Here is a 25,793-nt window from a genome sequence, read left to right as displayed (position 1 = left end):
ATATAAAAGTTTATATCGCCGATATAATCGATATTTCCGAAATAATCGATATATATCAGTTGACTTTTTGACTAATTGTTAATAACTTAATATTGAAATTTCCGAAATATCCGAAATATCTGAGATATATCGGTGAGATATCTGAGATATATCGATGAGATATCCGATATTTTAGAAATTTTGGACTGGTCACCAAAAAAACCGAGATATCCGATATATCCAATATATCTCGATTTTTGGGTACACCGATATATTAACCGATATCGAAATTTTGAGCCTTGCAATCAAGCACATCCATCTGGATTATTACATTCGAAAAGCCTTTTCTGGATAAGAGTTTCAGCAAACGGTTAAACAGCAAGCCTTTTTTCCATTTCTCCTCTCAAATCCTGGATCAGGGTTTAGGCCCAAGCTTAAAATCTCATGGTTGCTCGATCAGGGTTTAGGCCCAAGCTTAAAATCTCATGGTTGCTGGGTGTATGAGAGTATCAATTCCAGTTTCATACATTGTCATCATCACAGTGTTCTTTATTCTAATTGTGACATGTGGTTCACCAACAACTAGGATGCTACAACGTTTCTTCTTCTCTTGAAATAGAAACTAAATCAATATGGCTAATTGAAATCCACTCCTTACGCTTTCAGGGGTTGGAAAAAAAATCGGAAAAGCTTGGTATGCTTACAGCGATATAGGAGCGAGAAAGAAAGGTTGTAAGTGACTCTATGTATTCAATCTAAAAGGTTGGCTAAGTGACCGTCAGTGCTGTTACCTTCTAGTAAGAATGCATTCGGTCTTTTAAAGCTGCATCAAAATTCATGCCACCTTTCCATTTTTTTTAGTAAAATTACAAAAACATCAAATTTGTCCGATGTATTACGATATTTGATGGAATTCAAGGTGTTCAGATTAGAAAGTTGAGCTGAATATGAGACCAATAGTATCCCTGTGGACGGACATCACCTTTACCCTGTTGTGATACTGTACTTGGTTTCATGTAAAGACGGCCTCTGCTCAGCAGAATCATAATAATTTGGCTAAGGCCCAGATGACAACAACTTGTTCATGATAATGAAGAATAGTTTTCTAACATGGATCCTATTTCCATTACGGACTAACATGTAACCCCAATAATGGTACGAGAACAGGGGACTAAAAATCCTTCAACATATATCCAAACTGTGCACTGGCCAAGAACGCAATATTTAAAAAAAAAACACACACACACATACGAATACTAACAAATCCTCTAGTGGAAAGATACATTATGAATTCATTCATCTGCATTAAAAAATGTGACAAGCTGCTCAAGCTCCGATCCCAACATTGCGAATGCTTTAGATGATTCAGGGGTCAAAACTTTATTTGGCCTCTCCAAATACAGCTTAAATGCTGCAACAGTTTTTGCTAGCGACAAAGACAATTCAACTTGTTTCATTAAAAACACACGGAGTTGCGGATGCACAGTTGACCCATCATATATCCTTTCGCTGAGGTCAATAATTTCTAAATATCTTGCCTTCTCTTGCTTCAAAAAAAACTTCATCTCTCTTATATAAGACACTATGTAAAGCATAGCATCATAGGACAAGGTATCAAGATGAACCATTTCTCCTGAAAAGATATGCCATTTTAGTTTTAGTTGCTAAATTAGAGTTCCAAATGCTTACAATCTTTTACAGAATGATTAAATCCAATACTCAAACTAAATAGAAGTTTAGCATAAAATATTTAACCATGAAGTTTAGGTGTAATATAAATTCAAAATTAAAAAATAAGTTCGATCTCTTTAGTATAAATAATGAAACATAAAAATAGAATAAAGGGTATCTACCCTTTGCATAGATGTACGCATTTCTCCGACTCATTTTATATTACAAAATCTCAGGGTTGTTCGAATATAAATAAGTGTATTGATTTTTATAAGTTAAAACAACCAGTAAATAATAAGAGGTTTTGTTGTCCTACTTCATTTAGGTAACATGTAAGTTCAATGGTTGAACTGATTCTCATTCTCTAAAGTATAATATGAGACCTAAACATTTAATAAAAAATGCATGGAAACTAAGCAATTATGTAAGTGTAGGCACTCTACCGTTAGTTATGAGCTCCTGCCAAGAAGTTTGAAACTTTGACTTTATCCATTTGTGATGCTCAACAAGGCTGAGTAGCGTTTTCCTTAACACATACTCACATTTAGGAAAGGCTTCACCACCTGCAACCAACTCAGCAGAAAAAACACAGGAAATCCAGTTTATCTTTTCATCTATCTTTGCATTTTCATCTTTGGTCACGATCTTCACATACTCAGGACGAGCTGCTCAAAATAGAAAAAGACGGATCAGAAACAAGTTGAAAAATACAAACATACTGTATAATACAACACGGGGGTATATATTAAAGTTCACAACTTTGAAATTAATATGATAAATACAGAGAGCATACACTATGGGTGCGAACGGATAGCTTTCGGATCATATGTACCATTTACCATACCCGAATCCAAAACATTTGATTCATATCTGACTCCGCATCTGACAAATATCAGGTATATATATTTCGAATTCAAAATCGGTTATCCTATCGGATATCAGATATTATCCGATCTGATTTCTCATCTTCCCACAACTAAAACTAGTTCTTGTTTCCACTGAATTCATTGAAACATCATTACTATTCAACTTCAAAATCACAAAAGCATGAAAACAGGAAAACAGTAAGTTACTAAAAGTTAAGTGCTGCATTGATGGCTCTTAAGCTCTCAAAATAACCATAAATCTTCATCAAAATCATCTTCATCACTTTTTTTCAATAAAAAAATCATGTTTGTGCACCGATTCAAGAGTGACTTGCTTTTTAGAAATCATGAAAAGGTGAGGAAAATGGCACTTTCAAATCTGTTGAAATCATGTTAATAGACTGTTGATTCATAACTATTTAATGGAGTCATGGACCGAAATTAAAGAAAAAGAAAAAAGAAAGAGACAGCTGACAAAGTGACAAGTCTAAGAAATGAAATGGAAATAGGGTTTCTATATATATATAAGTCAACCTTAAATATTTTAAAATGACTATTTTGGCTGTTCAACTTCTAACTATTCACTACATGATACATTGATTTTGGATCGGGTATTATACGGTCAAATACCTTAATATTCGAATTTGTATACGAAATCAAACTGGATAGAAAAAAGTATCCGAAACCGAATCAATATCCAAAATATTTGGGTAATATCCGATTTTTAAATACAAATTAAATCGAATTCGGATTTTCAACTATCCGCTTGCACCCTAGCATACATGTAACTAGATGATATTTCTCTACTTGCTTTCTAAAACAGGTTATACAAAATGAACTCACTTAATCCAATTTCAGATATCGTAGACGGGGTATCCGTTCTGAGTTGTGTCACTATTTCCTCCAGGATGAGCAAAACCCAATTGATGTCCTTGAAAGGTGAGTTTTCCCCTGCAAGGTTTAACGTAATACTCAGTCGAAAAGAATAAATATAAAAGCTAAAGGCCTTACTTCCAAAAACAAAGTAACAAAATAAAAACTGTTTTTTAACCCCAAAGACTCCATTGGGGAGGGGAGTTTGACAAATCCTTAACAGTTTATTAATCATAATAAGTCCCTGAGTAGCTACTTGAATATTGAATTAACTGCTTGGAAAAAAAAAATAGATGTAATAAAAAAAGGTTTTGATTTCATCAATATCAATGATCTATGGATTACCTAGTAGATAAAATTGGTTCTGACACTTCAGAGTCGAGTAGCTGCTTGAACCATCAGCCAATCCATCAATAAGGCAATCAGTAACAATATCATCATTTACATAGTTCACCAGCTCATCTTCCAAAGGCTTAAACTCGGGATAATAATGTAACATCTCAGCAATGGTATTCACTTCTACTATCGAGTGACTAAATAAAGAACCCTTGACTTTGGAGCATAACCTGCATGACAGTGGAAAACCTTAGAAAAGTCATATAAAGGTTTTCAAAAATAGCATAAGAAGCAAGACAAACATTCACTAGCAACGTACGTACTGGTTTTTTCATTCAAGCACAAGGCAATAAAACAAAGTTTAAAACTCAACATCAATACAAATAAATGATATATACAACATGTCATGCATCAAACTAGAACATAAATAAAGTTCCATACTTCTAGCGTCTTATATTGCTTAGTACGAGTTTTATAAGAGCTAGGGTACGTGTGACAATCAATAAGAAATTCAGACACAAGGAAATTAAACAACCAAATAAACGGTTAACTCACCTATCAATTAGTTCATCATTGTAATCATCAGTAATATCGCAATTCCCAGCTTGGTCAAACAGCTCTTCAATGGACCTGAACAGTAAGTAAAGGAGTAAGAAAACACACAAAGGCATATGTATTAGTTAAACTTTGTATTGAACCTATATTATGAGTAACCATTATTGACTAACCTCCTTAATTTCAGAAACTTAGGATCAACAACAACTTCAACTTTACTTTTACTTTTATGCCGTAGCCGACGTTCAAAACAAGTTCTCGCCCGTTTGTGAAAATTTTGAAAATCAGCCTCATCTCGGCTAGATATATCTTGAATAATAGAGAGAAGACGTTCGGCGATATCACTTCCATATAAGTCACGTATGTAATTAACATCTCCAATCATTACATCCATTAGGCACGATCGTCTCTTCCACTTCAGATTGTGAGGTGAAATATCTAGCAGAAAGTCATGAAAAATTTCGATACATGCTAAAGTTTCACTAACAGTTGTCAAACATTCTGCTAGTTGAAGAAATAAACCCAAACAACCGCGATCAATAACTTGGGGTTTAGCAAAGGTTTGATGAAATGCTTTAGCAAAGGTTTCACAAGTAAAATTTGACAAATCAACTTTCTCAATTTTAGCACACTCATTCAACGCTGCTTTATACTGATCCAACACTGCTATATCTAACTCTTTCTCAGCATCCATGACAATTTCTTCGTTTTTTTTTTTCTGGAGAAACCCTAACCCTATTCAAGTAGAAGACGATAATACTTTGAAGTCGGACTGCCAAAATGAGAGAAAAATATAGCGGTCGGCCGTAATAGCCTTGGGCTTTTTAACAACGTCCTTATCTCTATTCCCTTTTAGCAGTGTTCTAAAAAAACGATAGGCGGTAGTCTGGCGGTGGTAGAGCGCCTAGGCAGTGCCTAGACCGGGCGTTAGGGCGGTTTTTTCCCCTAATATATAATACAAGTTTTTTCAAGGCTTTAAACTCGTCGCTCTAACCTATGTCTCGATAGTATGATTTTTTTGAATTTTAGTTTTAATCTAAAAAATAATATAAAAATATTAGGAGGAATTGAATATAATTTCATGAAAGAGATTTTTTAAATTATTTTAAATAATATGAAACTAATTCTAATTTTAGTAAAGTGGGGGAGTTTTTTGCAAATTGTTTAAAAAGAAAATAACTAATTACAAATTTAAAATAATTAAGGGAGATGGCTCTAAAATCTTAAAATAGAGAAATTAGAAAATACACTATTCGGTTGAGAAGTGGGACTCCTAAACACCCTGCTACTATCATATAGTGTAGAGATATATAATAATACACCCATATATTATAAGAAACAAGAAATGAAAAAAATCAATCATTTTGTATTTACAATGTACATTTACATATGGAAATTTAAATTTACACAATATTTTTCGCAATGAAGAAATCTGTAAAATTATATGAGTTAACTAGTATTATCCTCCTATTAGGTTGACCGTGTTTTTTTTTGTGTGTACTCAGAGGGAGACCCTAATTTCTCCATCTACTTAGGGGAAATTCTAATTGACTCATTTAGTATGGGATAATACTAGTTAACCCAAATTATATTTACATAGTTGTTTTGAATAAATTTAAATTTCCACAGGTAAACTTAAATTTACATTGTTGACATCCGCATGTGTTTTTGTTCTAAATCCGTAATTCAAAATTCAGAGCTGACTTGGGAAAAAAATATGGGTACCCAAAAATATTGGAAAATTGGGCTCTCAGCCCAATTACCTGTTCACACGCAACAGTTGGCGCATAATATGGGCCCTCGAAACCAATGTTTAAATAGCATTTTTTAGAGCGATTTTTGATGTGAAGTCATGTTTCCCCAACTCCATTTTAGAAATATTTGGCTGCAAGTTTGCAAATCACAAAAACCAATTTTTAACCTAATTGGCTAATTTTAAGATGTTTCTACTTCCATTCTAGAAATACTTATACCTGATTTTTACTGCAATCGATCATGACGGTCAAATAAAGTGACTCCGGGGCTGTGTTTCTTTTGAGTTTTTGTATCACCGCAACTTTTACGGGGAGCTTTTGTCACATTGGACTATAGCACACTAACATCCTCAAACACCTTAGACTTATATTAGAAATCAACACCAATTACTGAGATGTGGTTTGACAAAATATTCATCTTATTAATATATCAACTCCAATTAGAGCAACATAATATGACAAACCGATATTAGCTTTACGTGGAGTTGGGATGGGAAATAGGATACATTGAGCCAAACCGACGTGACGGAGGTACAGAGGAGATTATAAATTTGATCATCAGTTTGCTAGGCTAGATTTCTTTGCCAAAATCAAGTTACAATTGGTGGCTCATTTAATCAATCAGAATCTAATATTCAGATTCAGGGGTCCTCCATTTTTTAATGCGTTCCGAACCTTGCAGTTCGTCATTGCAGACCATCGACGATGACTGAGGGCTCATGCATTGCTAGAGAACAATTTACACTCTCTCGCCAGCATTGCGCCTAATATTGCTTTCTTCTCCATGTTGCAATTATGTATACATTATTCAACAACTACTTAGTCGTCAGTGTCCAACATTGTTTAAGTGCTCATTCTCCACCCTGTTTGATTACATTGGATTATTGTCACAAGAATGGCACTCTGGCTAATACTCAAAAGAAATAAATGAACTTTAAAAAAATTCACTTGTAAAAATTCCAATGCCCGCGTCGAATTATTTCCAATGAAGCCATGAAAAAGTCAAGCACTCGATACTCAACTGTCCCCATATTAAAATGCATGACTGTTTGCACCCAAACAAGTCTAAGAACAAAGTTGAAAGCCTACAATAACAAGTATTTTTTGTTCATCGTTTAGATATAGTAAATACTCACAATGGAAAATAAGTCGAGTTCTTAGGGAAAAACTCACAATGGAAACATAGTAAATGCTCTTTAGATTAGATCATCTCCAAGCAAAGAATTCTTGGATTTTGTGTTCAGGACTCCCCAGTCTTTAACAAAATCCCAGTATAACTGATACACAATTGCAATTGAGGATGTAATAACCACTATAGCCTGCCCTCGGGCTGCATAGCAAACGTCAACCTTGCACCTGCTGCTAGCATAGTGGAAACATACTTCCCCATGTTAGCCAGATGATCGTTCTCGCCATCATCAAACCATCTTCTTGCACACTTTGTACAGGAAAACAAACACGTAAAATGTTAGTCACCTATCGGCTAGAGGTTACTGAAGGCCTTAACTTACATACGAAGCAAAGTTGAATATTCTTTTAAACGTATAATATGGTTGCCCCTAACTGGCCGAGTTCCACAGTAGTTGATCACAAAATACAATTATAGAACTTGAAGCTTCATATTGGTGTGTCTTGAAACTTCCGGCTAAGAAGTAACAGGCTGTAGACTCCATATGCCTCAGCAAAGGAATCTTTAAGAAAAAGGAAAACCGAAATCAAAATTGTATGTATCAAAAGATATGTACCACGTGAATATAAGATTACATTTCACATCTCCTCTTGATGATATGAGTCAGTTTTGCGTTTAAAGTAATACTACTGGTTCATTTTTTTACACTAACATTTTAGTTAGGGTTAACTAATATTACCTCCCCCCCCCCACTAGATGGGAAATTAGGGTCTCCCTCCTAAATACACACACAAAAAAAGTCAAATTGGGTTGACCGTGTTTTTTTGTGTGTGTATTTGGGGGGAGACCCTAATTTCCCATCTAGTGGGGGGGGGGGGGAGGGGAATCCTCATCTAGTGTGGGGGTAATACTAGTTCACCCTTTAGTTATGCCAAAAGATCGAGAATAGTAGAACTTGTTTACATTAAAAGTAGCATAAGTTTTACCAAGTATCAACTTAATTGGCAAAATGTTCTTTGAGGTTAAATGGAAGTTTATACTGCGTTGCACAGTAAGGGTAGATTACCTGGCTGGTTAACCGATCAGCCATGAAAAAGTCCACCAACACTACCTGGAATATACAATTTTAGATGCATTAGGTTTGTTTGGCTATATGGCTTGTGTCAGCCACAGTCCAGGATATACAGCAGCCTGGAAAAAGAAAATTACCTTGTAAAATGGAGAACAAGCGATGTGACGGATAACCTGAAGGAAACAATAGTGAGTCGACCGATAAAAGATATTGAATGGGCAAATGAGCAATCCTATAGAGACCTGCAAATGGTTCAGGTATGTTAGCTTTTCAAGCCCTAGAAATTGCGTTAATCTGAAAAATGAATACGACATAAATTCAGTTATATCCTTTGTGCCTAATTATACTAAATTATAGGATACTAAGACAAGACTAAATTACCACAAGGAGAATCCCTGGACTGGCATCAACATGATGCGGCACAATATGACTAGATCTCAAGATAAGGTGAATGACTATGGCTCCTACAACTGCTGTCATGAAGGAGGTGCATATTAAGAAAACATCCCTGTACAGAGAATTCAAATATGAAATTGTAGTTGATCCTGGTGCTCTTCCACGTGAAGAGGTTGCATCCATATAAGAACAAGTGCAAGCCAAGCAAAGCAAACATGCTACAAAACAACAGGAAATGGTTATATTAACCATCTGAGAATCTTTATCGTATCCCTTTGTTAATATAATGTACTATTATCTGAAGGATCAACAAACAGGGTAATTTTCTCACATAGCTTATTCCTGGTCTGCTTGTGCCTTTGTAGTAATGAGACATTGTATTTTTGTGGATCAAATTAAGGATTATCAAAGATGTTCCAAATACTTTTTTTAGTCTGAACTTATTTATTTATTTATTATTATTATTTCAATAAGTGGAAATTTTATTGATAATGATAACGAGTTTTACAAATAATTAGGACAGGCGTGCAACAAGCTGTGCCGCAAGTGAGCCCATTAGGCATTAGCCCATATAACTATATAAGTCCCCTTGTTTTCAAACCAGGAATTGTCCTAGTAGCGGGCCTTATGGTGCATGCATGCCTTGGAGGCTTGGAATATTTGAATATGTTTGTTAGGGCGTGCAAGCACTTCTAACTCTCAGTCCTTAAAAAAAACTCAACTCTGATCAGCCTTAATCATTCCTTGTACAATTAAGATTCCAAGAAAGGAGAGGATAAGGTTAGGCACTTTGATTATTGTATGTTGGAAGCATGCCGTTGGCTTTTGAGTTTGTAAACACGAAGGTCTAAGGCAAAGACGGTTCAATGGCCTGTTTGAGGCATCAAATCATCAATAGACGGACCCTTTAAAACAAAGCCAACTCATGTGTCAATGTGTCATTAAATCACTTTAAAGCTGTTTTTTTTAAAAAAGAGTTGAATATGGGACCCATTGACTAAAAAGGCGTAAAGCAAATGCATGAAGTTCTAGAAATGGATTGAACTTTCGAAGTATAAGGTGGTATGAAAATTTTGAAGAGAGTAGTACCTGAAAACAGGGTAAACAGTCTCCATATATCCAACTTCAAATGAGGCTGAGAACATACCAGAAACATGTGCTAACATTGCGTATACGCTGAAAAGTGTTAGAACACAACCTGTGAACAGATCTGCAACATTCCATTCCCTCAAAATATAAATCATGTCTGACCATCAATTCTCTCACCAAAATATAGCATATAATATTGTCTCATCTCAATAATTAGGAAGAGGGCCAGAGGGGACAAGAAGGTTGTTTGGAACTCAGTTGGCAAATATATATGAAAGCCATTTGCAGAAGGTTTTTTACTCTGATGATTTCAGAAGTTATGAATAAAAACTTTTCAGATCAAATGGTTTTGATATGTGAACTAGTTAATGACTAGGTTTCAATCAGGTGAATAATGGACTGATTTTTCAACAATTTCTACTAATATACGATCTTGTAAAAGACACGTTATACAAAAATTTGAGGGGGAGATCAAAGTTTCCAATCAAAACATAGCGTTCAACAAAACAAATCCCTCACCATGCAAGACAAGGGATTATTTGTCCTCACTCCTCGCGACTCTAAATGATGGAGACAGCACTTATCATACTCTGTGGTACTTAGTGACAACAATAAACACCTAAACAGAGTAACCACCACCAAAATATATGGTCTATTTTCCTTCAACACTCCACAGATTTAGCAAGCAGTCCTTACATACTCCTCTAGGTTTTGTATCAATCTATCAAAGTGACTCATCAAGCATAATTTACGCTATACCATATAATAGAAAACGCATTTTGTCCACCATTTATGAAAAGGCTAGTGCTCATTGGTTGGAAATCACTAAAATGCCAATGTGTCTATCCTACCACTGCCCACTAACTCTATTCCAGCTCTGTATAAAATATAGTTAATAGATCAAACTAGATCTTATTCAGAAGACATAGTATTAATTGTTGTATACTCTGCAGATATAGATACTATATACAGTTACAAGACATAATAAGTTTATGAAAATCCCTGTCAACAAATTTCTGAAATATTGCTTCGATCATTTTTAGCACAAGATCATATCTCATCTACAAAAATATCATTGGAAACTATTTTCAAATTAAGAGTGTCTGTTAAAGCAGTACTAAAATGATTATCGAATAACTGAGGGTATTTAACATGGCTCGGTCCCACATCAAAGTACCACTAATCAGCTACCTATTGGACTGTGGGTGTGATCCAGCTTATTTCTCCATATGTATCATGAGTCAATGGCACTACCACTAGCTCTAGCTGATTTGTAATCACAAGAGGGTAGGATTGATGCATTAACAAATGACTCTGGTGCTCATGAGCACAAAGTTCATTTTTGTGGATCCTAACTCAACACATAGGAGAGCGTTTTGATCACCACATAGATAAGGAACCAAAAATAATGTGTTGTCGTCGATTCTTTTGATAATAAGGGTGAGACCCTTTTGAAGGGCCTTTCTGAAATCTTTTTAAAAGAAAAAAAAAGAATATATTGTGATGTTGCAAGTAGCAAATAAAAACCAGCAAAGACAACACATTATTCCTGTCATTGATCACAAGGAAAGTGATCATGTGAGAAGCCTTGTGTGGTTGTGGCCTTAGGTACTTCATCGCCTTTTTCCTGTCATTGTTGGCAAAGTGCTTTGTGAAAATGGACTCCACTTCATCCCCCAGCTTTACCACCTTCATCAGTTATAGACATCAAACAAACATTGCACAGTGCCATTAATAGTATAAAACCATATGAATCTGAGATAACTTATTTTTTTCTTATGTGCTTGTCAAGTTATAGTCCCCCAACCCATCAGCCGATTATGAACTACTTTCAGGTATAAATGGATCTGTAATTGAAGACTCCCATAAACTTTGTTGCTGGTTTTTATATAGAGATAGATAATGTTACTATGTATACATATCTTGGAAAAGCATTGCTCCCCTGGCTCGTATGCTTCACAAAATGTTTAGTAGATATACACCTTGCATTGATATATATTGAGCTTTGTTCATATTCGAAGTCAATCTTGTTCAAAAGGAAACATAAAGCACTTCTCCACTTTCCGACAACTTGAGATACTCTCATGAATATAAATCATTTAATATACGCGTCTCTACAGCAAATCATCGCCTCACAGTACAGCTTCCTTAACTAAATGAATCCAAGAAAACTACCACCTGTCTAAGACTCATGATACTGATTCCTGATCGAGAGCCCTAGAACATCACATTTGGTGCTCTTGTAGGACAGTCAGTCACTTAGTTGTACTGGAATGTGCATATATGCTAACATCCTAAGTTACAACACAGAATATATGCTTTTCTATTTTTTCCGGTTTGTGCTAATACGGAACATATATGTTTGATGGAACATAGTTACATAGAAGGCATCTTATTCTACACACCATATATAGATATATGCAATAATACCTTGTCGGAACTAATGAAATGAGACCTCTTCACAACCTTCAAATAACTTCCTGAAGCTTGCTGTTTTGCAGCCTGTAAGGATAACGTACTTTCAAATTAATAATCTAATTGAAAATAGATAGTTATTAATACAAGAAATCTTAGGAATGATATTGATGTTTGATTCTCTTTCTGGAAATTGTTCATTTTTATTTTTTTACACTATATGTCTGTACATTCACATAACAAAATTTCAAACCAATCAAATGTGAAGATATCATTTTGGACACATCGAATAAAGTACGTACATGATGACTTTACCTTGTCAAACTTTTTAAGTATCTTTGTGAAAGTCACCATATTCAGTGAGCTGTTAGAAAATGTAAAAATGTATCAGTAGTCTCTAACACACACAAAAACAAAGAAAATAAGAAAAATCACAAATGAATTGCAGTTAAAAAAATAATACAAGAAGACAGAACAGTCATTCAACATGCCAAGCCCTTAAACAACTGCTTTGTCCTCAGGGAGACTGATTTCAGTTTACCGTGACTGGAACCCTCAACAAGTTTCATACACCTTTTAAATACTTATCCATGTACAACCATAGCAAAAAGCCTCAATGACCAACTTATCCCTTCTTACGCAACAAACTATCATATCAATATCATTTAAAAGGGCAAAACTAGTCATTTGTACTTCAGCTCTTGATTGTTTTCTGGTATCTATGAAAAGATAGATGAGCAAAGAAACAATAACTTGCAGGACAATTCAAATGAATTATAGTGGAAGAAAGTTCATGGCATGCATTAATTGCAAATTCATAATGCATGCATATTCCATTATCGATCAGAATCACTATGTGAGAAAAATAAACGCGGTTGTAAATTAACCTGTAAGTTTTTAGTAGACCAAAGCCTCGGTAGAGTTCAACAAAAGCGGCTTTAATCATCTTCTCTGCACATTGGATTTTTTCCTGGTAATGCAATCATTTGGAGCATCTTTCTTTGGATTATTTACTAAATCTTCCCAAAGCATGGATGTGACCGAAGTTATAGTTTGGGTTGGATTCGTCGTAGGAATATCAATTCTCATGCACATTTTTGGTTTCCTACTTTTAGTTTTCATTCTCGCCGATCCAATGAAATTTACACCGTTCCTCTCTAGTGCTGCAATCATGTCCTGCTGGTTTGATGATATGTTGGAATTCGTCTCATCGGCATCACTAATACACTCTGCATTATAACCAATCAAGATTAAAAAAAATATATTAGTGATAACGTTCTGTCTATATTGAGCTGATTAAAAATAGTGATAGATGCAAATTATTATGGGTTTTGCATACATATGAACATCACTAAACGTGCACCTCATGCACTGCTAACTATACTAACATGCGAAAGCCGAAAAATAAATGTGAAGGTAATTAATAAGCCCAACCTGAATAGTCAGAGCCCCGAAGCGATGATGAATTCGAACAAGGAAATGATTCTCTACTGTCAGTTCTTAAGAGATGATTTTTTCGTCGACATTCATTTATAATTTGCTTGAGATCAAGCAAAATTTCAAGCTGTTTATTGAGAGTTTCACCTCTATTAAGAAATTCACTCTCTCTCACCCTATAGAAATGATTTACTTTGTTTAGTTCTTCATCCAATTTCTCAAAAAACTCCTTCACCTATATTTTAATTCACAAATAAACATAAACTTGGATCAGATTAAAAAAATTGAATACCAAAGGCCACTTCAATAAATACTATTCATATTCTTTTTACCTCATCTATTTTTGAAAACAACTGACCAAGTTCAGTTTGATATATGTCCTCTTCATTTTCTCCAACAATTGTGCTATTCACCTGTCGTAACAAAGTGAACAAAATTAATAGTAAGCACATGCACTAATACAATTCCTTTCCAAAACATCCAATCTCAAAGTGGCAATCGACTTATTATTTACCTTCTTAATCATCCAAAATTTCACTCAAAATGTGTCTTATACAAAATTACATAAAAAATGTTGTAGACCACTAGAGTACATACATACTACAAACGTTTTGATAAATTTTATATCAGTTCAGTTACAAGTTTTTTTTCTATAAATTTACCAAGTACCCTACTAATGTAAACACATTTTTTTTTTCATTATTTCAAACTCTCGGACCCTTTTATTGGTGCACATTCACGATGGTTTCGTGAATAAAACGACAACCACTTTTCATGAAAAATATAAAATAAATATCATATTATAAGTAAAATTTTGGGGAAAAGAAATAAACCCTAGATCTAAAAACTAGCTATACACATTCAATTATATCTTCATATATAATCAAATTCAAACGAAAAGAAAGAAAAATCACCCGAAAAGAACTTACGATCTTGCGATGGAACAATTTCAATAGGTCCCGAAGATATTATTGCAGCAGACATTCTTGCCAAAAACGCTTTATCGTCCTCTAGATCTCTAGGCGGGGTCAGTTCGGGACTACCAATCGGCGAATACGAGGACGACGACGGCGAAGAAGATTGTTTTTGCATGGCTTTAGTTTCCTCTTTTTTTAATACTCATCTTCCCTTTTTCATCTCTACTAGTTTAACAACAAATCTTAAACCTACAAAATAAATCTAAAACTTGAGCAGCTCATAAGCTGGTCTGGCAAATAGAAAAAGAATCAAATTACTGAGAAGTGACAACCTCATAAAGGGGAACAAACAGAAACAATCCATGATTCATGCATGTCCATGCATAACTATCATGAAAATAAGATGGAAAAGTATAAACCATGTATGTTATATATCATTCTTTCAGATCTGAATGTAACTTACAGAGTTACAGAAGTAGAAAAATGAAAAATGAAAAATGAAAAAAAATGAAAGTGAAAAAGATAAAGCTGCCTAGCAGAATCTTAAATGAATGAAATAGAAATCAAGTGTTTCTTCAGGCCAATAATACCCACTGTCGAAGTGTTGCGGAAGAGCACTTTTGAACGGACATCATTCAGGATGTCCATAATCACTTCAGACTTACTACTAAATTGCTGCAGAAGTTTTCAGTATCTAACCTTTCAAAGCATTCACAACTATATCTTCATTAAATAGACCAAACCATACAAATGGACATTACTGTAGCTATCAATGGTGTGTCATTCCTATATTCCTCTGAATGCATCAATTACTCATTTGTATTGTTAAAGCTTCTCATTCAACATTCACATAACTGCAATGTCGGCAATTCAACTTGTTCATAAAATCCAAATAATACTCGTGGTGTGCTTGTAAGCTTTCCTACTCAATTAACTAAGGTCAGTGATATTATTAATAGATAATATCAAACCATGTAGGCAATGCCACCTGAAGAAGGTGCTTTGCGCACAGTTTTTTGTACCTGAGAAGTATTCTTGAAGTCAAATGAATCATACACAAAATTCTAATTTTTCTCAAGGATTTTAGTTGCCCTCAACTCCACACTATCCGCTTAGGAACTTTCAGTCACACACACACACACAGCACAATTGATTAATTGATGTGGTTGGTACTTGATAGTATCACATATTCAAATACAGGATCACAATGGGAATGTATTACCTTTGCCTTAGTCTTCTGGCAAGAACTCACGAAACATCTCTGCACTTCGTAATTTGGTTCCTCTTTTGCAAGAAGCTCCTCTAACATAGACGTAGTTGCTGCAGTCACCGAAAAATCCCTCCCAACCATTTCGTTTAGAAATTGCGCTGCTTTAGGAATATCTCTTTCCTTGAGAAATCCTTGAATAATGATATTATATGTGAGAACGTCTGGAGCAACACCCTTTTCATCCATCTCTATAAACAAACTTTGAGCCTCATCTAGCAACCGTCTCTTGCAAAAACCATTGATCAACGAGTTAAAGATTATGGTGTCAGGCTGCACATTTTGGGTAGATAAGCTGCAACATATTGTCGATAATGCTATTAAGAATCACAACATTGGCTTTCAATCCATTCTTCTCCATCTTATGAAATAGTTCCATAGCTTCTGAAAAACAATCATTAGCAAACATATGAGATCACATTTGGACTGTTCCCACGAACTCGGATATCCCTAAAAAGTTTCCGTGCATCCTCAACTCTCCCAACCATGCATAACCCAGCAATAATGGTGTTATATGCACAGTTGTCAGGCATCAAGCTCTTTGATCTCATATCTTCAAAAAGTTGCATAGCCTCATCTACTCTCTTAACTTTGCAATAACCATTAATCAAAATATTATATATAACAACATCAGGATGCTCACCTCTCAAAAACCTTAAATGCGTCATCCATCCTCCCCTCTTTACAAAGAGCATCGACTAAAACATTATAAGTCACAACATCTTCAACATCTCATTAAACAAACTCACAGCTCCCATTCGCTTCCCAATACTACACAATCCTCTAGTCAAAGAAGCATAAGTATATACACTCTCCCAACCATTTCTTGAAACAAACTCATTGCTTCACTAACCCGGTCTTCCTTACAAAGTCCGTCGATAATCATATTATACTTGTCAACATCAATCTTAAATCTCTTCCTAAGTGCAGCATCAGCATTCATATCTTTACTTAACCCATTAATAACAGTCCCATAAGTAATATGATCAAATCAATACAATTTTCTCAAGTAAGTAAATTGCCTCCACTGTTTTTCCTTTCAAAGTAAGTCCCTTAAATAAAGTAGTCAACGTAATTTCATCTGCCTCTAACCCAATTTTTAAAACTGCAAAACCATAATCTACACGGCCCATGTGGCAGTAACAATTTATAATGATAGAAATCATACAATGTGTAGCTATATTCGGGTGGACCCCAGCAAAATCCATTTTTTTTTTTAATGAAACTACTCTAGTGTAGTGTTTCATTCTAGTTGAGCGAATGCGTGGTTAGTGTTATTTAAGACAGATTTTCCCCCTCACGGTGCTTGAAGGTTGATGGAAAACTATCTCCCAAGATAGAACGGATTTCTTTCTATAGAAAGCTAGCACTTCAATTCTATAGACTCAGCGAACACAACATAGTATTTGACTAAAAACAGAGGGAGAAGAGAAAGATCAGAACTCTGTGTGATCTGGTGTCTCTTTCTCTCCAAATTCATCCACTATTTATATGTGAGTGGTGCCTTTTCGAAACAACACAGTGACTCTTAGGAAAAAGTAAGCAACTCTTTGAAAAGTCACATGTTTCGAAAGGACACACCATTTCGGCATATAGCATTGTTTCAACCGGTTGCCTATTTCGAAGGTTGCACCTTTTCATGATGATACAATTTCAAACCAAAAGCACATTTCGAAAGGTCGACCTTTTCGGCATAATGCACTGCTTCAAACAAATGCATCATTTTGAAAAGGTTTTTCTCACATTACGCATCTTGTTTTTGAAAAACCCATTTCATCTTAAGTAGGGTAACTTGGGGAGACAAACTACTCATTCATATTTAAATGGATTTGAGCAAATCATTTTTCTAACAAGTTTTTTCGATGGAGGCAAGATTCAGTCCCAAAGACATGATTGGATTGGGAAACAACAAAGATTGTGAGGAGTGGTTCTTTGATCGTAAGCGAATGAAATTCTTATCTGGACCTTTGTTATGTTTAGCTCTAGGCTTTAGACCTCTTTGCTTGAGTAACTTCATTTTTAAGATTGTTACGAAGATCTTAGCAAATAGACTTAATTCTATTGCTAAGAATATCATCAGCTGTGAGCAGCACAGATTCTTGAAGGGTCGAACAGGCAGTACATCCATTGCTATGGCTTCTGAACTTGCAAATGATTTGCACATCAAAAGAAGATGAGGGAATGTAATGCTAAAGCTGGACATCTCACAGGCATTCGACTCACTTAGTTGGGAATTTCTCTTTGATGTTTTGGATAGATTTGGTTTTAGTTCCAATTGGTGTGACATGATAAAATCTATTCTTAGTAGTGCCAAAATCTATATTATAATCGATGGCGGTCCATGTGGCTTCTTTGGTGTTGGCCGAGGTCTTAGACAAGGTGACCCTTTGTCACCTTCACTCTTTGCCATTGCAGAAGATGCCCCGAGTAGAAGCATCAATTGGTTACACTACTGTGGACATGCATGTCACTCTTATGGCATTTGCAGGTGCTGCCCATCTCCATCTCACCTACTTTTTGCGGATGATATTGTCTTATTTATGAATGGAGGAATCAAAGGACTCAGAATCATGAAGGACTTACTAAATTCTTATCAACAAGCAGCAGACCAAATCATCAACAAGAGCAAGAGCAAGCTTCTTCTGGGCAGCATGACTAATACTCGCAAGAAGCGAGTTGAAGATTTGCTTGATATCAAAGAAGGTGACCTGCCAAAGAAGTACTTGGGAGTTCCACTATTCAAAGGCAAAGTTACTAAATCTCATATTCAATCATTGGTGGACAAGATTAAGAAGAGGGCCAGTGGCTGGGCAGGCAAACTCCTTTCGTTTCAAGGGTGAGTGGTGTTGGCACAATCAATTCTTAATAGTATCCCCGTTTACAACATGGGGATTTATAAGTGGCCTAAAAAATGCATTAAAGAAGAGGAGGCAATTATAAGAAACTTCATTTGGTCTGGTAATCCCACTGTGCGGAAAGTCATCACTTTAAAGTGGGAAAAGTCTGTAAACCAAAATTGGAAGGGGGACTTGGTCTGCGATCACTCAAAGAACTCAATCTCTCACACCTCGTGAAACTTGCATGGCAACTGATCACACAGGACAACCCATGGTCAAGGTACATGCTCAATAAGTACAAGAAGAAAAATGGGGACTGGCTGTCTTACTTCAAATGTTCTTCCATCTGGTCAGGTCTCAAATGGGCTCTTAACGAGATGAAACCTCATCTGAAATGGCATATTGGCAATGGCAGTAGTATCGATCTATGAAGGGATGCATGGGTAGGAAATCATTTAGTTTCTGAATTATTACCTAACATAAATTGGAAGGGATTCAAGGCCAGAGTGGCAGACATTATCAATAATGAGCAATGGTCTATACCTAGCCTCCCCAAGTTCTAAATATTTTTGCACATCTTGGAATGGAGTTCACTTCTCTTGAACTGCCGAATCAAGAATTGAAAAACCAATAAAGTTTGGAAACCCGATAGAGAGGGTCTTCTCTTAGTTTTCTCAGCTCATGACACTATAAGAAGAAGGTAAAATAAGGTTCGGTGGCATAAGAAAATATGGAACAACTTTGTTCATCCTAGAGTTGCTGGGTTGGCATGGAAAATACTTCACATGGTGGTTCCCACGGATGACAAAGTCAGAAAAAGAGGAGTTAAAGTTGTCTCAAGATGCTCAGGTTGCAAAGAAGATGAAGAATCTCATATACACTTGTTCTGGTCATGCTCTAACTCTAGGGCACTATGGAGATGGCTTCTCGATCTTTTTCAACTGAGAGTTGATCTGATCACTGAAGACTTGGACATCAAAGCACTTTTCAAAGCAACAAATCACTTGAGTTCGATCATCAATGAACTGTGGATTTTTGCGGTACTGAACATGTTGGTGGCCATATGGAAAATGAGAAATGCTCAGGTTTTCAGAAGTAACAAATTTAGCCCAAATGTCGTAAAAAGGCAAGTTCGGCAAGGCATCCTCACCACAAGCAGGCTAAGTAAGGGCACCATGAATAATTCTGTTTATGGTCTCGTCATTCTTAAACAGCTTGGAATTGAAGGAAGACCAAAACTAGCCACTACCATCAAACAAGTCACTTGGATCCCACCTGACAGAGACACAATCAAGATAAATTGCGACGGTTCGGCTTTGGGAAACCCGGGCAATGGTGGACTCGGTTTAATTTTCTGAGATGAATTCTTGAATCTTAAAGGAATCTACACTCAAGGTCTGGGCATAGTTACAAACTATGAAGCGGGATGCAACGCAGTAGTAAAAGCAGTGGAGTTAGCTATCACTAAGAACTGGCTAAACATTTGGCTTGAAACTGATTCCAAATCAGTCACCCAAGCTTTTAACAATAATGACGCCATCCCATGGAACCTGAAACAAAGATGGATTAGAGCCGCCTCCAAGCTACACCAGTAGAAGCTATCACATAATTGGAGGTAGGCGAATTTCAGCGCGGATTCTGCCGCTAAACATGGTGCTACTCTAAACCAAGGGGAGCATGTATGGAGCGAATGTAGACAATCATTTGCTCCTAGACTAGAAAACCCAAACCAGATCTATTATAGGTTTGTTTAAAACACGTATTTCTTCTGTGTCCATGATGTAAATCAACTTGTATCACATGTACTCTATTTATATTTAATATTATTCACATTTTTCCTGCAAAAAAAGAAGCGTGGTTTTGGGTAAGCACTATCATCTTTCGTCAACGCCATTATAATCTTCATTGTTTTAGTGTGTTCTGATTATATAGTTATGCTTATTGTTGATGGCCTTGTGGCTAGTGCATAATGTGAGACGATCCATTTGATATTTTATTATTGGTTCATATATAATTTGGTGATTTTCAAATTACAGGGGTGAAAAGTTGAACAAGACTTCTTTAGAAGCATGGATGAAAGAAGGCAAGGCCCCAGCTATTTGTCAAACAAGATCTTTTTAATGAGATAAAAGGGAGAGGATTGAAGATATTCTTGATCTCATCAAGAGGGGAGCTACTTGGGGATGCAACCACTGATAACCCTATTAAGGTTGGATAATATTATGGATGAACTGGCCTTCTGTTAAGGTCTGTAACTTTCAGAGTTTCATGTGTTTTTCCTTTATTTTCTAAACTTCAGTTTTTGTTAAAAGTTGATCTCATATTGTGACTTTCTGGTAGAGGGCAAGAGGATGACGGTAAAAATGTGCAAAGTTCCAAGGCAGAGCAGCGAAACGACTGACAGATGGAGGTTATCGCATTTGGGGAATCATCAGAGATCACTGGAGCAGCTTGGAAGGACTTCCTAGTGCCAAAAGAACATTCAAGCTTCCCAATTCTCTATACTATGTTGCATAACTTGTCCATGTCATCAAGGTTTTCTTCTGCTATATAAAATACTTCCATCTCATTTTTTATATTTGTTGTCAACTTGCTTGCAGTATGATTTATTCAACTAAAATGCGTCTGAATACTGGGGCCATTATTAGCGTTCACATATAAACCTTGAATCTGGACTATGAATGATATGATTTTGCTCTCCAGAAAGGTTGACTTATTTTCAAAATCCAGAAAAATGGGTTCTTTGCGGGGAAAGTAAGAAACGCATATGGTGGTGTTTTTAGTTTTTACCAAATAGGTCTCAGTGATATGAGCTGAGTTTACATTAACAACAAAATCCACAATCTGTATGTAGAAGAAACTTTCATAGCTAGGCATATAAGATTTAAGCAGGCTGTCTACACAAGTTCATACAAATAATCAATACATGTACTTGGTTTATCAAACTACATTGATAGGGAGTATATGAAATTAGAGATTCTACGTTCGTTCTTGGAGCCTCCACTTAGCAGTGGCTAGTAGCCTTAGCACCACTTACTGGAAATGTTCACGTCGTACCTTGGCATAATACTCAAACAGGCTACCATCGAAACATCGTCTTACAGCTTCTTTAGACAAGAAACCATCTTCGTCTTTTGCAAGAACATACAGAAATCCCCATTCCATCTTAGCAACAAACCACCCAAAGAAGTCATACGCATTTCGATTGCCTTCAGTCATGTTCCAAAGCTCTATTAGTGTCAGCTTGTCAGGTACGGCACAAGCATATTTACTAAACATATTTTCAAGATTCACCGGAACAAACCTGAAATTAAGAAAGAGAAATACCTAATTGCTACAAGTAATTTTGAATTATGTTCTCTCAAGTACTATACTAATCGTGAAAGATAGATGCTGAGTTTAGCTCCAAAATGAGATGTAGCCCCTACCTTCCCTCAGTATCGTAAATGTCAGTGTCGCTCCCATGTTTACCTTTGTGAACGTTCTCTATGTATATGGGAAACAGAAGAGAAGGTATCCACCCCTGCAAGATTACACACCAATCATACTATATCCACTTTCTATGTTTTCCTCATTGTGTGCGTGTGTTTATGAGCATGCCCTACATCGTGAGGACAAAATTTATGGGATCTGATCCAGTGTAAAGAAAAACTCACAGGCAGACTGGAATAACTGAAGGCTACATTGATAAAGATGGCTGCAATTACGGAAACAATGATGCTGAAACCAACTGAGCGAAATCCTGAAAAAAATAAGTTCAATGAATATGACTAGGTATATTCATGATAAATCTTTGTTACTGTCTTACTGAAGTGATCTTTTGAGGCTTAGTTACCTTTGTAAGTTTCCCAAGGATAAACGATACCATTATTATCCTGATCACACATGCTGCTGAAGAACACTCATGTTCGTATGCTTGTGGCCTTCTGTGCCATTAGGATGCTTTGTATCTGGCGCGACCAAAGCTCTATCCAAATCTGTTGTTAAAGAAACAAGAAAAGAAAATCAAGAAATTAATCATCATCATATTAAACTTCAAGTTCCAAAGAACAAGGCAGGTTTGGACAAACTAAAAATTATTTCTCTGATGAAATCAGATAGCCGGCTGGAGTGCTGGACCCTTGGAGCGAGGGTGTTCCAAGAGGTCTTGCATCTTCGCTCATGCATGAGGTAATAGGGGACCATAGAATAAGACAATTGTCCAGGTTAAGATCAGCGGCCAATTTGGTATTAAAAAAAAATGAAGTGAACACTTACAAGGCTTGGGAAGTGATGTCTCCAAGTCGTTTCGAATTATCCGTTTAGCAGTAACTGGAGCTTTTATGGCTGTTGTGGCTGTTGCATCATCGTTCTTACTTGAATCTGCCATTTGACACTTCTCACGTACTATTGTTACAATATAAACTACGTCTAACACACAACACCAGACAGTAAAAGATCGATAACAGAACAGCTGCTTATATAGAAAATATTCATTCACTTAGTAATAAGATGCAAATTGTGGCTTATGATATGTCTATGCGAGTAAGAAAGTAATAATATATTCCGTCTGAAGTTATACTAAAAATTTTCTTTGTCAAGATTCATCACATCAAGGTAGGCGAATTTTACCATAATCTCTACACATACCTCTGGCTTTTGAGTAAGTGGTCTTCAAGATGGTTAACTACTTGCTAAAAATTAGCATGGAAGAATTCAAGACGTAATTGGAAGAAAAAAAAAATGCAATAACTTAGCTTGGACACCAACCTAAATTTGTTTTTAACTTTATACTGTTTATCAGATTGGTTATCATCATTTCCCTTTATGGTTGATGAAAGAGTAGTACACATTCCTACGTTCTCAAAGTTCAAAAGAACTATCTTGTTTTTGTTTTTTTTTGTTTTTTTGTTTTTTTTTGATAAGTTAATTTTATTGAGGAAAGTGCATAAACACAAAAGAAACTTTCAGATGGTGAGATAGAACAACAGCAGTGAGTGAGATCCTCAGACAAGACTACATACCTACCCAATACATAAAGAAACCCCTTACATCAAACTCACTCACCCAAAATCACCTCAGACCAATGCAAAACAAGATCCCTAAAATGATAATTCCTTCTATCTATATAGGATGACATCCAATACCACACCAAACCCTTCACTTCGAGTATCGCTTCCTTCATGGAGGATGCTTTGCGCTTAAAGATTAGTTTGTTCCTCATCTTCCACAACACCCATATTATAACACCCCGTGTTTTTATTTAATATTTTTCTAGTACAATAAATAATATAAATAATAAAAATAATAATAAGAGATAAAATAAAATAAAATGATAAATATTAGAAAGAGATAAGATAAAGAGGATAAACTTCATTCCCTATTTTTAAAGGGTTTTTGAAGAAAAAAAAAGTATTTACACGGAGAGTTTTAAAACAGTGGAGAGGTAGAATTTTACTTAAAGAAGAAAATGGAGGTTTCTTACTGGGGTGGTTGCGGGATAAAGATTAACCCAGAGATTATTACATCTTTAGACGTGCGGAGCACTCTGGGTAAAGAGTTATCTCTTTACAAACTATCCTTGGTACTGCATCTATCGATATTTACCGTAATAAAAGAACTGGCAGCCAATATTTGAGTCAGGTGCTTAAAGCTAATTTTATCTCTCTCCTCTGTTGCGGTGAGTCTTTTTTTATTTCTATCCTTTTTACTTAGCTTAATAGAAAGGCTCAGCAAATTAAAAATGAACTTGTTCTTGTTTCTATTTACTTTGATTTCCAAAAATTATGATTGTTACCTGAATTACTGAGTGCTGATGTATTATGATTTTGGTTTCAAGGCCATTTCCCATTCAGATCACTTAGATAATATGCGTGCATTTTCTAGCTTGATTATTTTGAAAGTGGCACAAGGAGGTAATTAGAGTACACTCTTGCAAATGTTGGACAATTCATAGACTTACTATGTCACTTGCCTAATGTGGAACTTCTTCTCTTTTAAAATGTAAGTCGCCAAATAAAGTATAAATCAGTTTCCCTTTTGTTGCTGATTAATATTTGATCACTATTTATAAATATTTGACGGTACTATGTTTACATTGTCCTGTTGAATCTCTTTAAGTGTTAGTTCTCTTTTGTATAATGATCCTACTGAGCATGGCCCTTCTATTGATTATGTAAGTACTCATATCCATGGGCACACACTTTGTTGCAAACGGGTGTTTTGCTCATGTTCATGTTCTGAATTTTGTCTTATTTGGAGATGAATTACAGCATATTTAGAGATTGATATAGGTTTTCATTAAAACATGTTAAGTGAGTTTTGTATGTCCTCTTTCAAACGCAAAAAGCCCCATAACATTTCGATTTATGTAGAAGGAGTTACACCCTTCGGAAGCTGGCACATCAGAATTTTCTGATTGTAGAAATCCGGTCTGTGCCTGGTTTGGAATCGAGTTTTCACATAGTTAGAGTCAGATTCAAACTCTCGCGAAAACATGAAAAAATAAGTTTTATGTGTCTGCTTTCCAACTCAATTGGCTTCGTCGTATTCCGAGGTCTGTGGTGGTAGATATGATGTCTGGAAGTTTGGTTGACAGAAAATAGTGCGACAGAAATCAATTTCTGCGCACTGTGTTCAAGTCCAGTTTTAATTTAGTTAGAGTTTGAACTAGATTTTTTTTGAAAACATGAAAAAGTAATATTTGGAAGTCTTCTTTCTATTCCAATTGGCCTCATCGCATTCCAAAGCCTGTGGAATTAATTATGGTGTTTGGAAGTTTGACTGGCAGAAGATAGTGCGTCAGAAATCAGTTTCTGCGCACTGTGTTCGAGCTTAGTTATTGAACATTTAGAATGAGATTGAGTATTTTTGTAAAATATAAGAAAGTAAGTTCTGTGTGTTAGCTTTTCAACGCAAAAAGCCTCGTTGGATTTGGACACCTATAGAAAGCGTTGTGTCATTCGGAAGATAGTCCGTCAGAAATTCTAGTTTGCTGAAAAATTAGGATTTTTACCGTTTTCGACCTAAGTTTTTTTCTAGATGGGCTGAGGTTGGGACTTCGAATTCTACATGAAAAAGTATATTTATATACCTTAGTTTCTAAATAATTAAGTTACATGTCATTTGGATGAATATAGGAAAAATTATAGCATTGACTATGTGGCTGGTAAGAACTACGAAGGCTTGATTCCAATCTTAAAAGATTTGGATATGTAGGCA

The 25,793-nt window shown here is 35.7% G+C and overlaps 1 protein-coding gene and 2 pseudogenes across 3 annotated transcripts; all 3 read right to left on the bottom strand.

The window, feature by feature from the left end:
* Positions 1–1,185: 1,185 nt before the first annotated feature.
* LOC147500333 (uncharacterized) lies at positions 1,186–5,298 on the bottom strand. Its single transcript, XM_086562004.1, has 6 exons — positions 4,454–5,298; positions 4,281–4,355; positions 3,735–3,955; positions 3,360–3,467; positions 2,094–2,315; positions 1,186–1,612 (listed from the first exon to the last, which is right to left on the bottom strand). Exons 1-6 carry the CDS (start codon positions 4,972–4,974, stop codon positions 1,272–1,274), a joined length of 1,488 nt encoding a protein of 495 aa, XP_086418130.1. The 5' UTR covers positions 4,975–5,298; the 3' UTR covers positions 1,186–1,271.
* A 1,562-nt stretch (positions 5,299–6,860) lies between these two features.
* Positions 6,861–17,003, bottom strand: LOC147500332 (phosphate transporter PHO1-like; annotated as a pseudogene). Its single transcript, XR_015196299.1, has 15 exons — positions 15,712–17,003; positions 13,905–13,985; positions 13,570–13,807; positions 13,023–13,364; positions 12,451–12,499; positions 12,151–12,222; positions 11,280–11,409; positions 9,721–9,841; positions 8,617–8,849; positions 8,373–8,477; positions 8,230–8,274; positions 7,644–7,725; positions 7,208–7,567; positions 6,983–7,119; positions 6,861–6,897 (listed from the first exon to the last, which is right to left on the bottom strand). The product of XR_015196299.1 is annotated as a phosphate transporter PHO1-like (transcript).
* Positions 17,004–21,440: 4,437 nt separating this feature from the next.
* Positions 21,441–23,805, bottom strand: LOC147500331 (putative peroxygenase 3; annotated as a pseudogene). Its single transcript, XR_015196298.1, has 6 exons — positions 23,640–23,805; positions 22,851–22,955; positions 22,429–22,570; positions 22,250–22,335; positions 22,022–22,116; positions 21,441–21,897 (listed from the first exon to the last, which is right to left on the bottom strand). The product of XR_015196298.1 is annotated as a putative peroxygenase 3 (transcript).
* Between the last annotated feature and the right edge of the window lie 1,988 nt (positions 23,806–25,793).

The sequence above is a fragment of the Coptis chinensis genome, chromosome 5, assembly GCF_015680905.1.
Source record: "Coptis chinensis isolate HL-2020 chromosome 5, ASM1568090v1, whole genome shotgun sequence".
Lineage (NCBI taxonomy): Eukaryota > Viridiplantae > Streptophyta > Magnoliopsida > Ranunculales > Ranunculaceae > Coptis > Coptis chinensis.
The sequence above is the reverse complement of the archived record's forward strand: the minus strand, read 5'-3'. Positions and strand labels throughout refer to the sequence as shown.

Excerpts from the sequence above, each read along its gene's own strand:
- LOC147500333 (XM_086562004.1), bottom strand. The coding sequence starts at position 4,974 with ATGGATGCTGAGAAAGAGTTAGATATAGCAGTGTTGGATCAGTATAAA. Across the intron at positions 3,468-3,734 it reads GAACCAATTTTATCTACTAG|GGGAAAACTCACCTTTCAAG; the intron begins GTAATCCATAGA and ends TAAACCTTGCAG. Across the intron at positions 2,316-3,359 it reads GATATCTGAAATTGGATTAA|CTCGTCCTGAGTATGTGAAG; the intron begins GTGAGTTCATTT and ends TATTTTGAGCAG.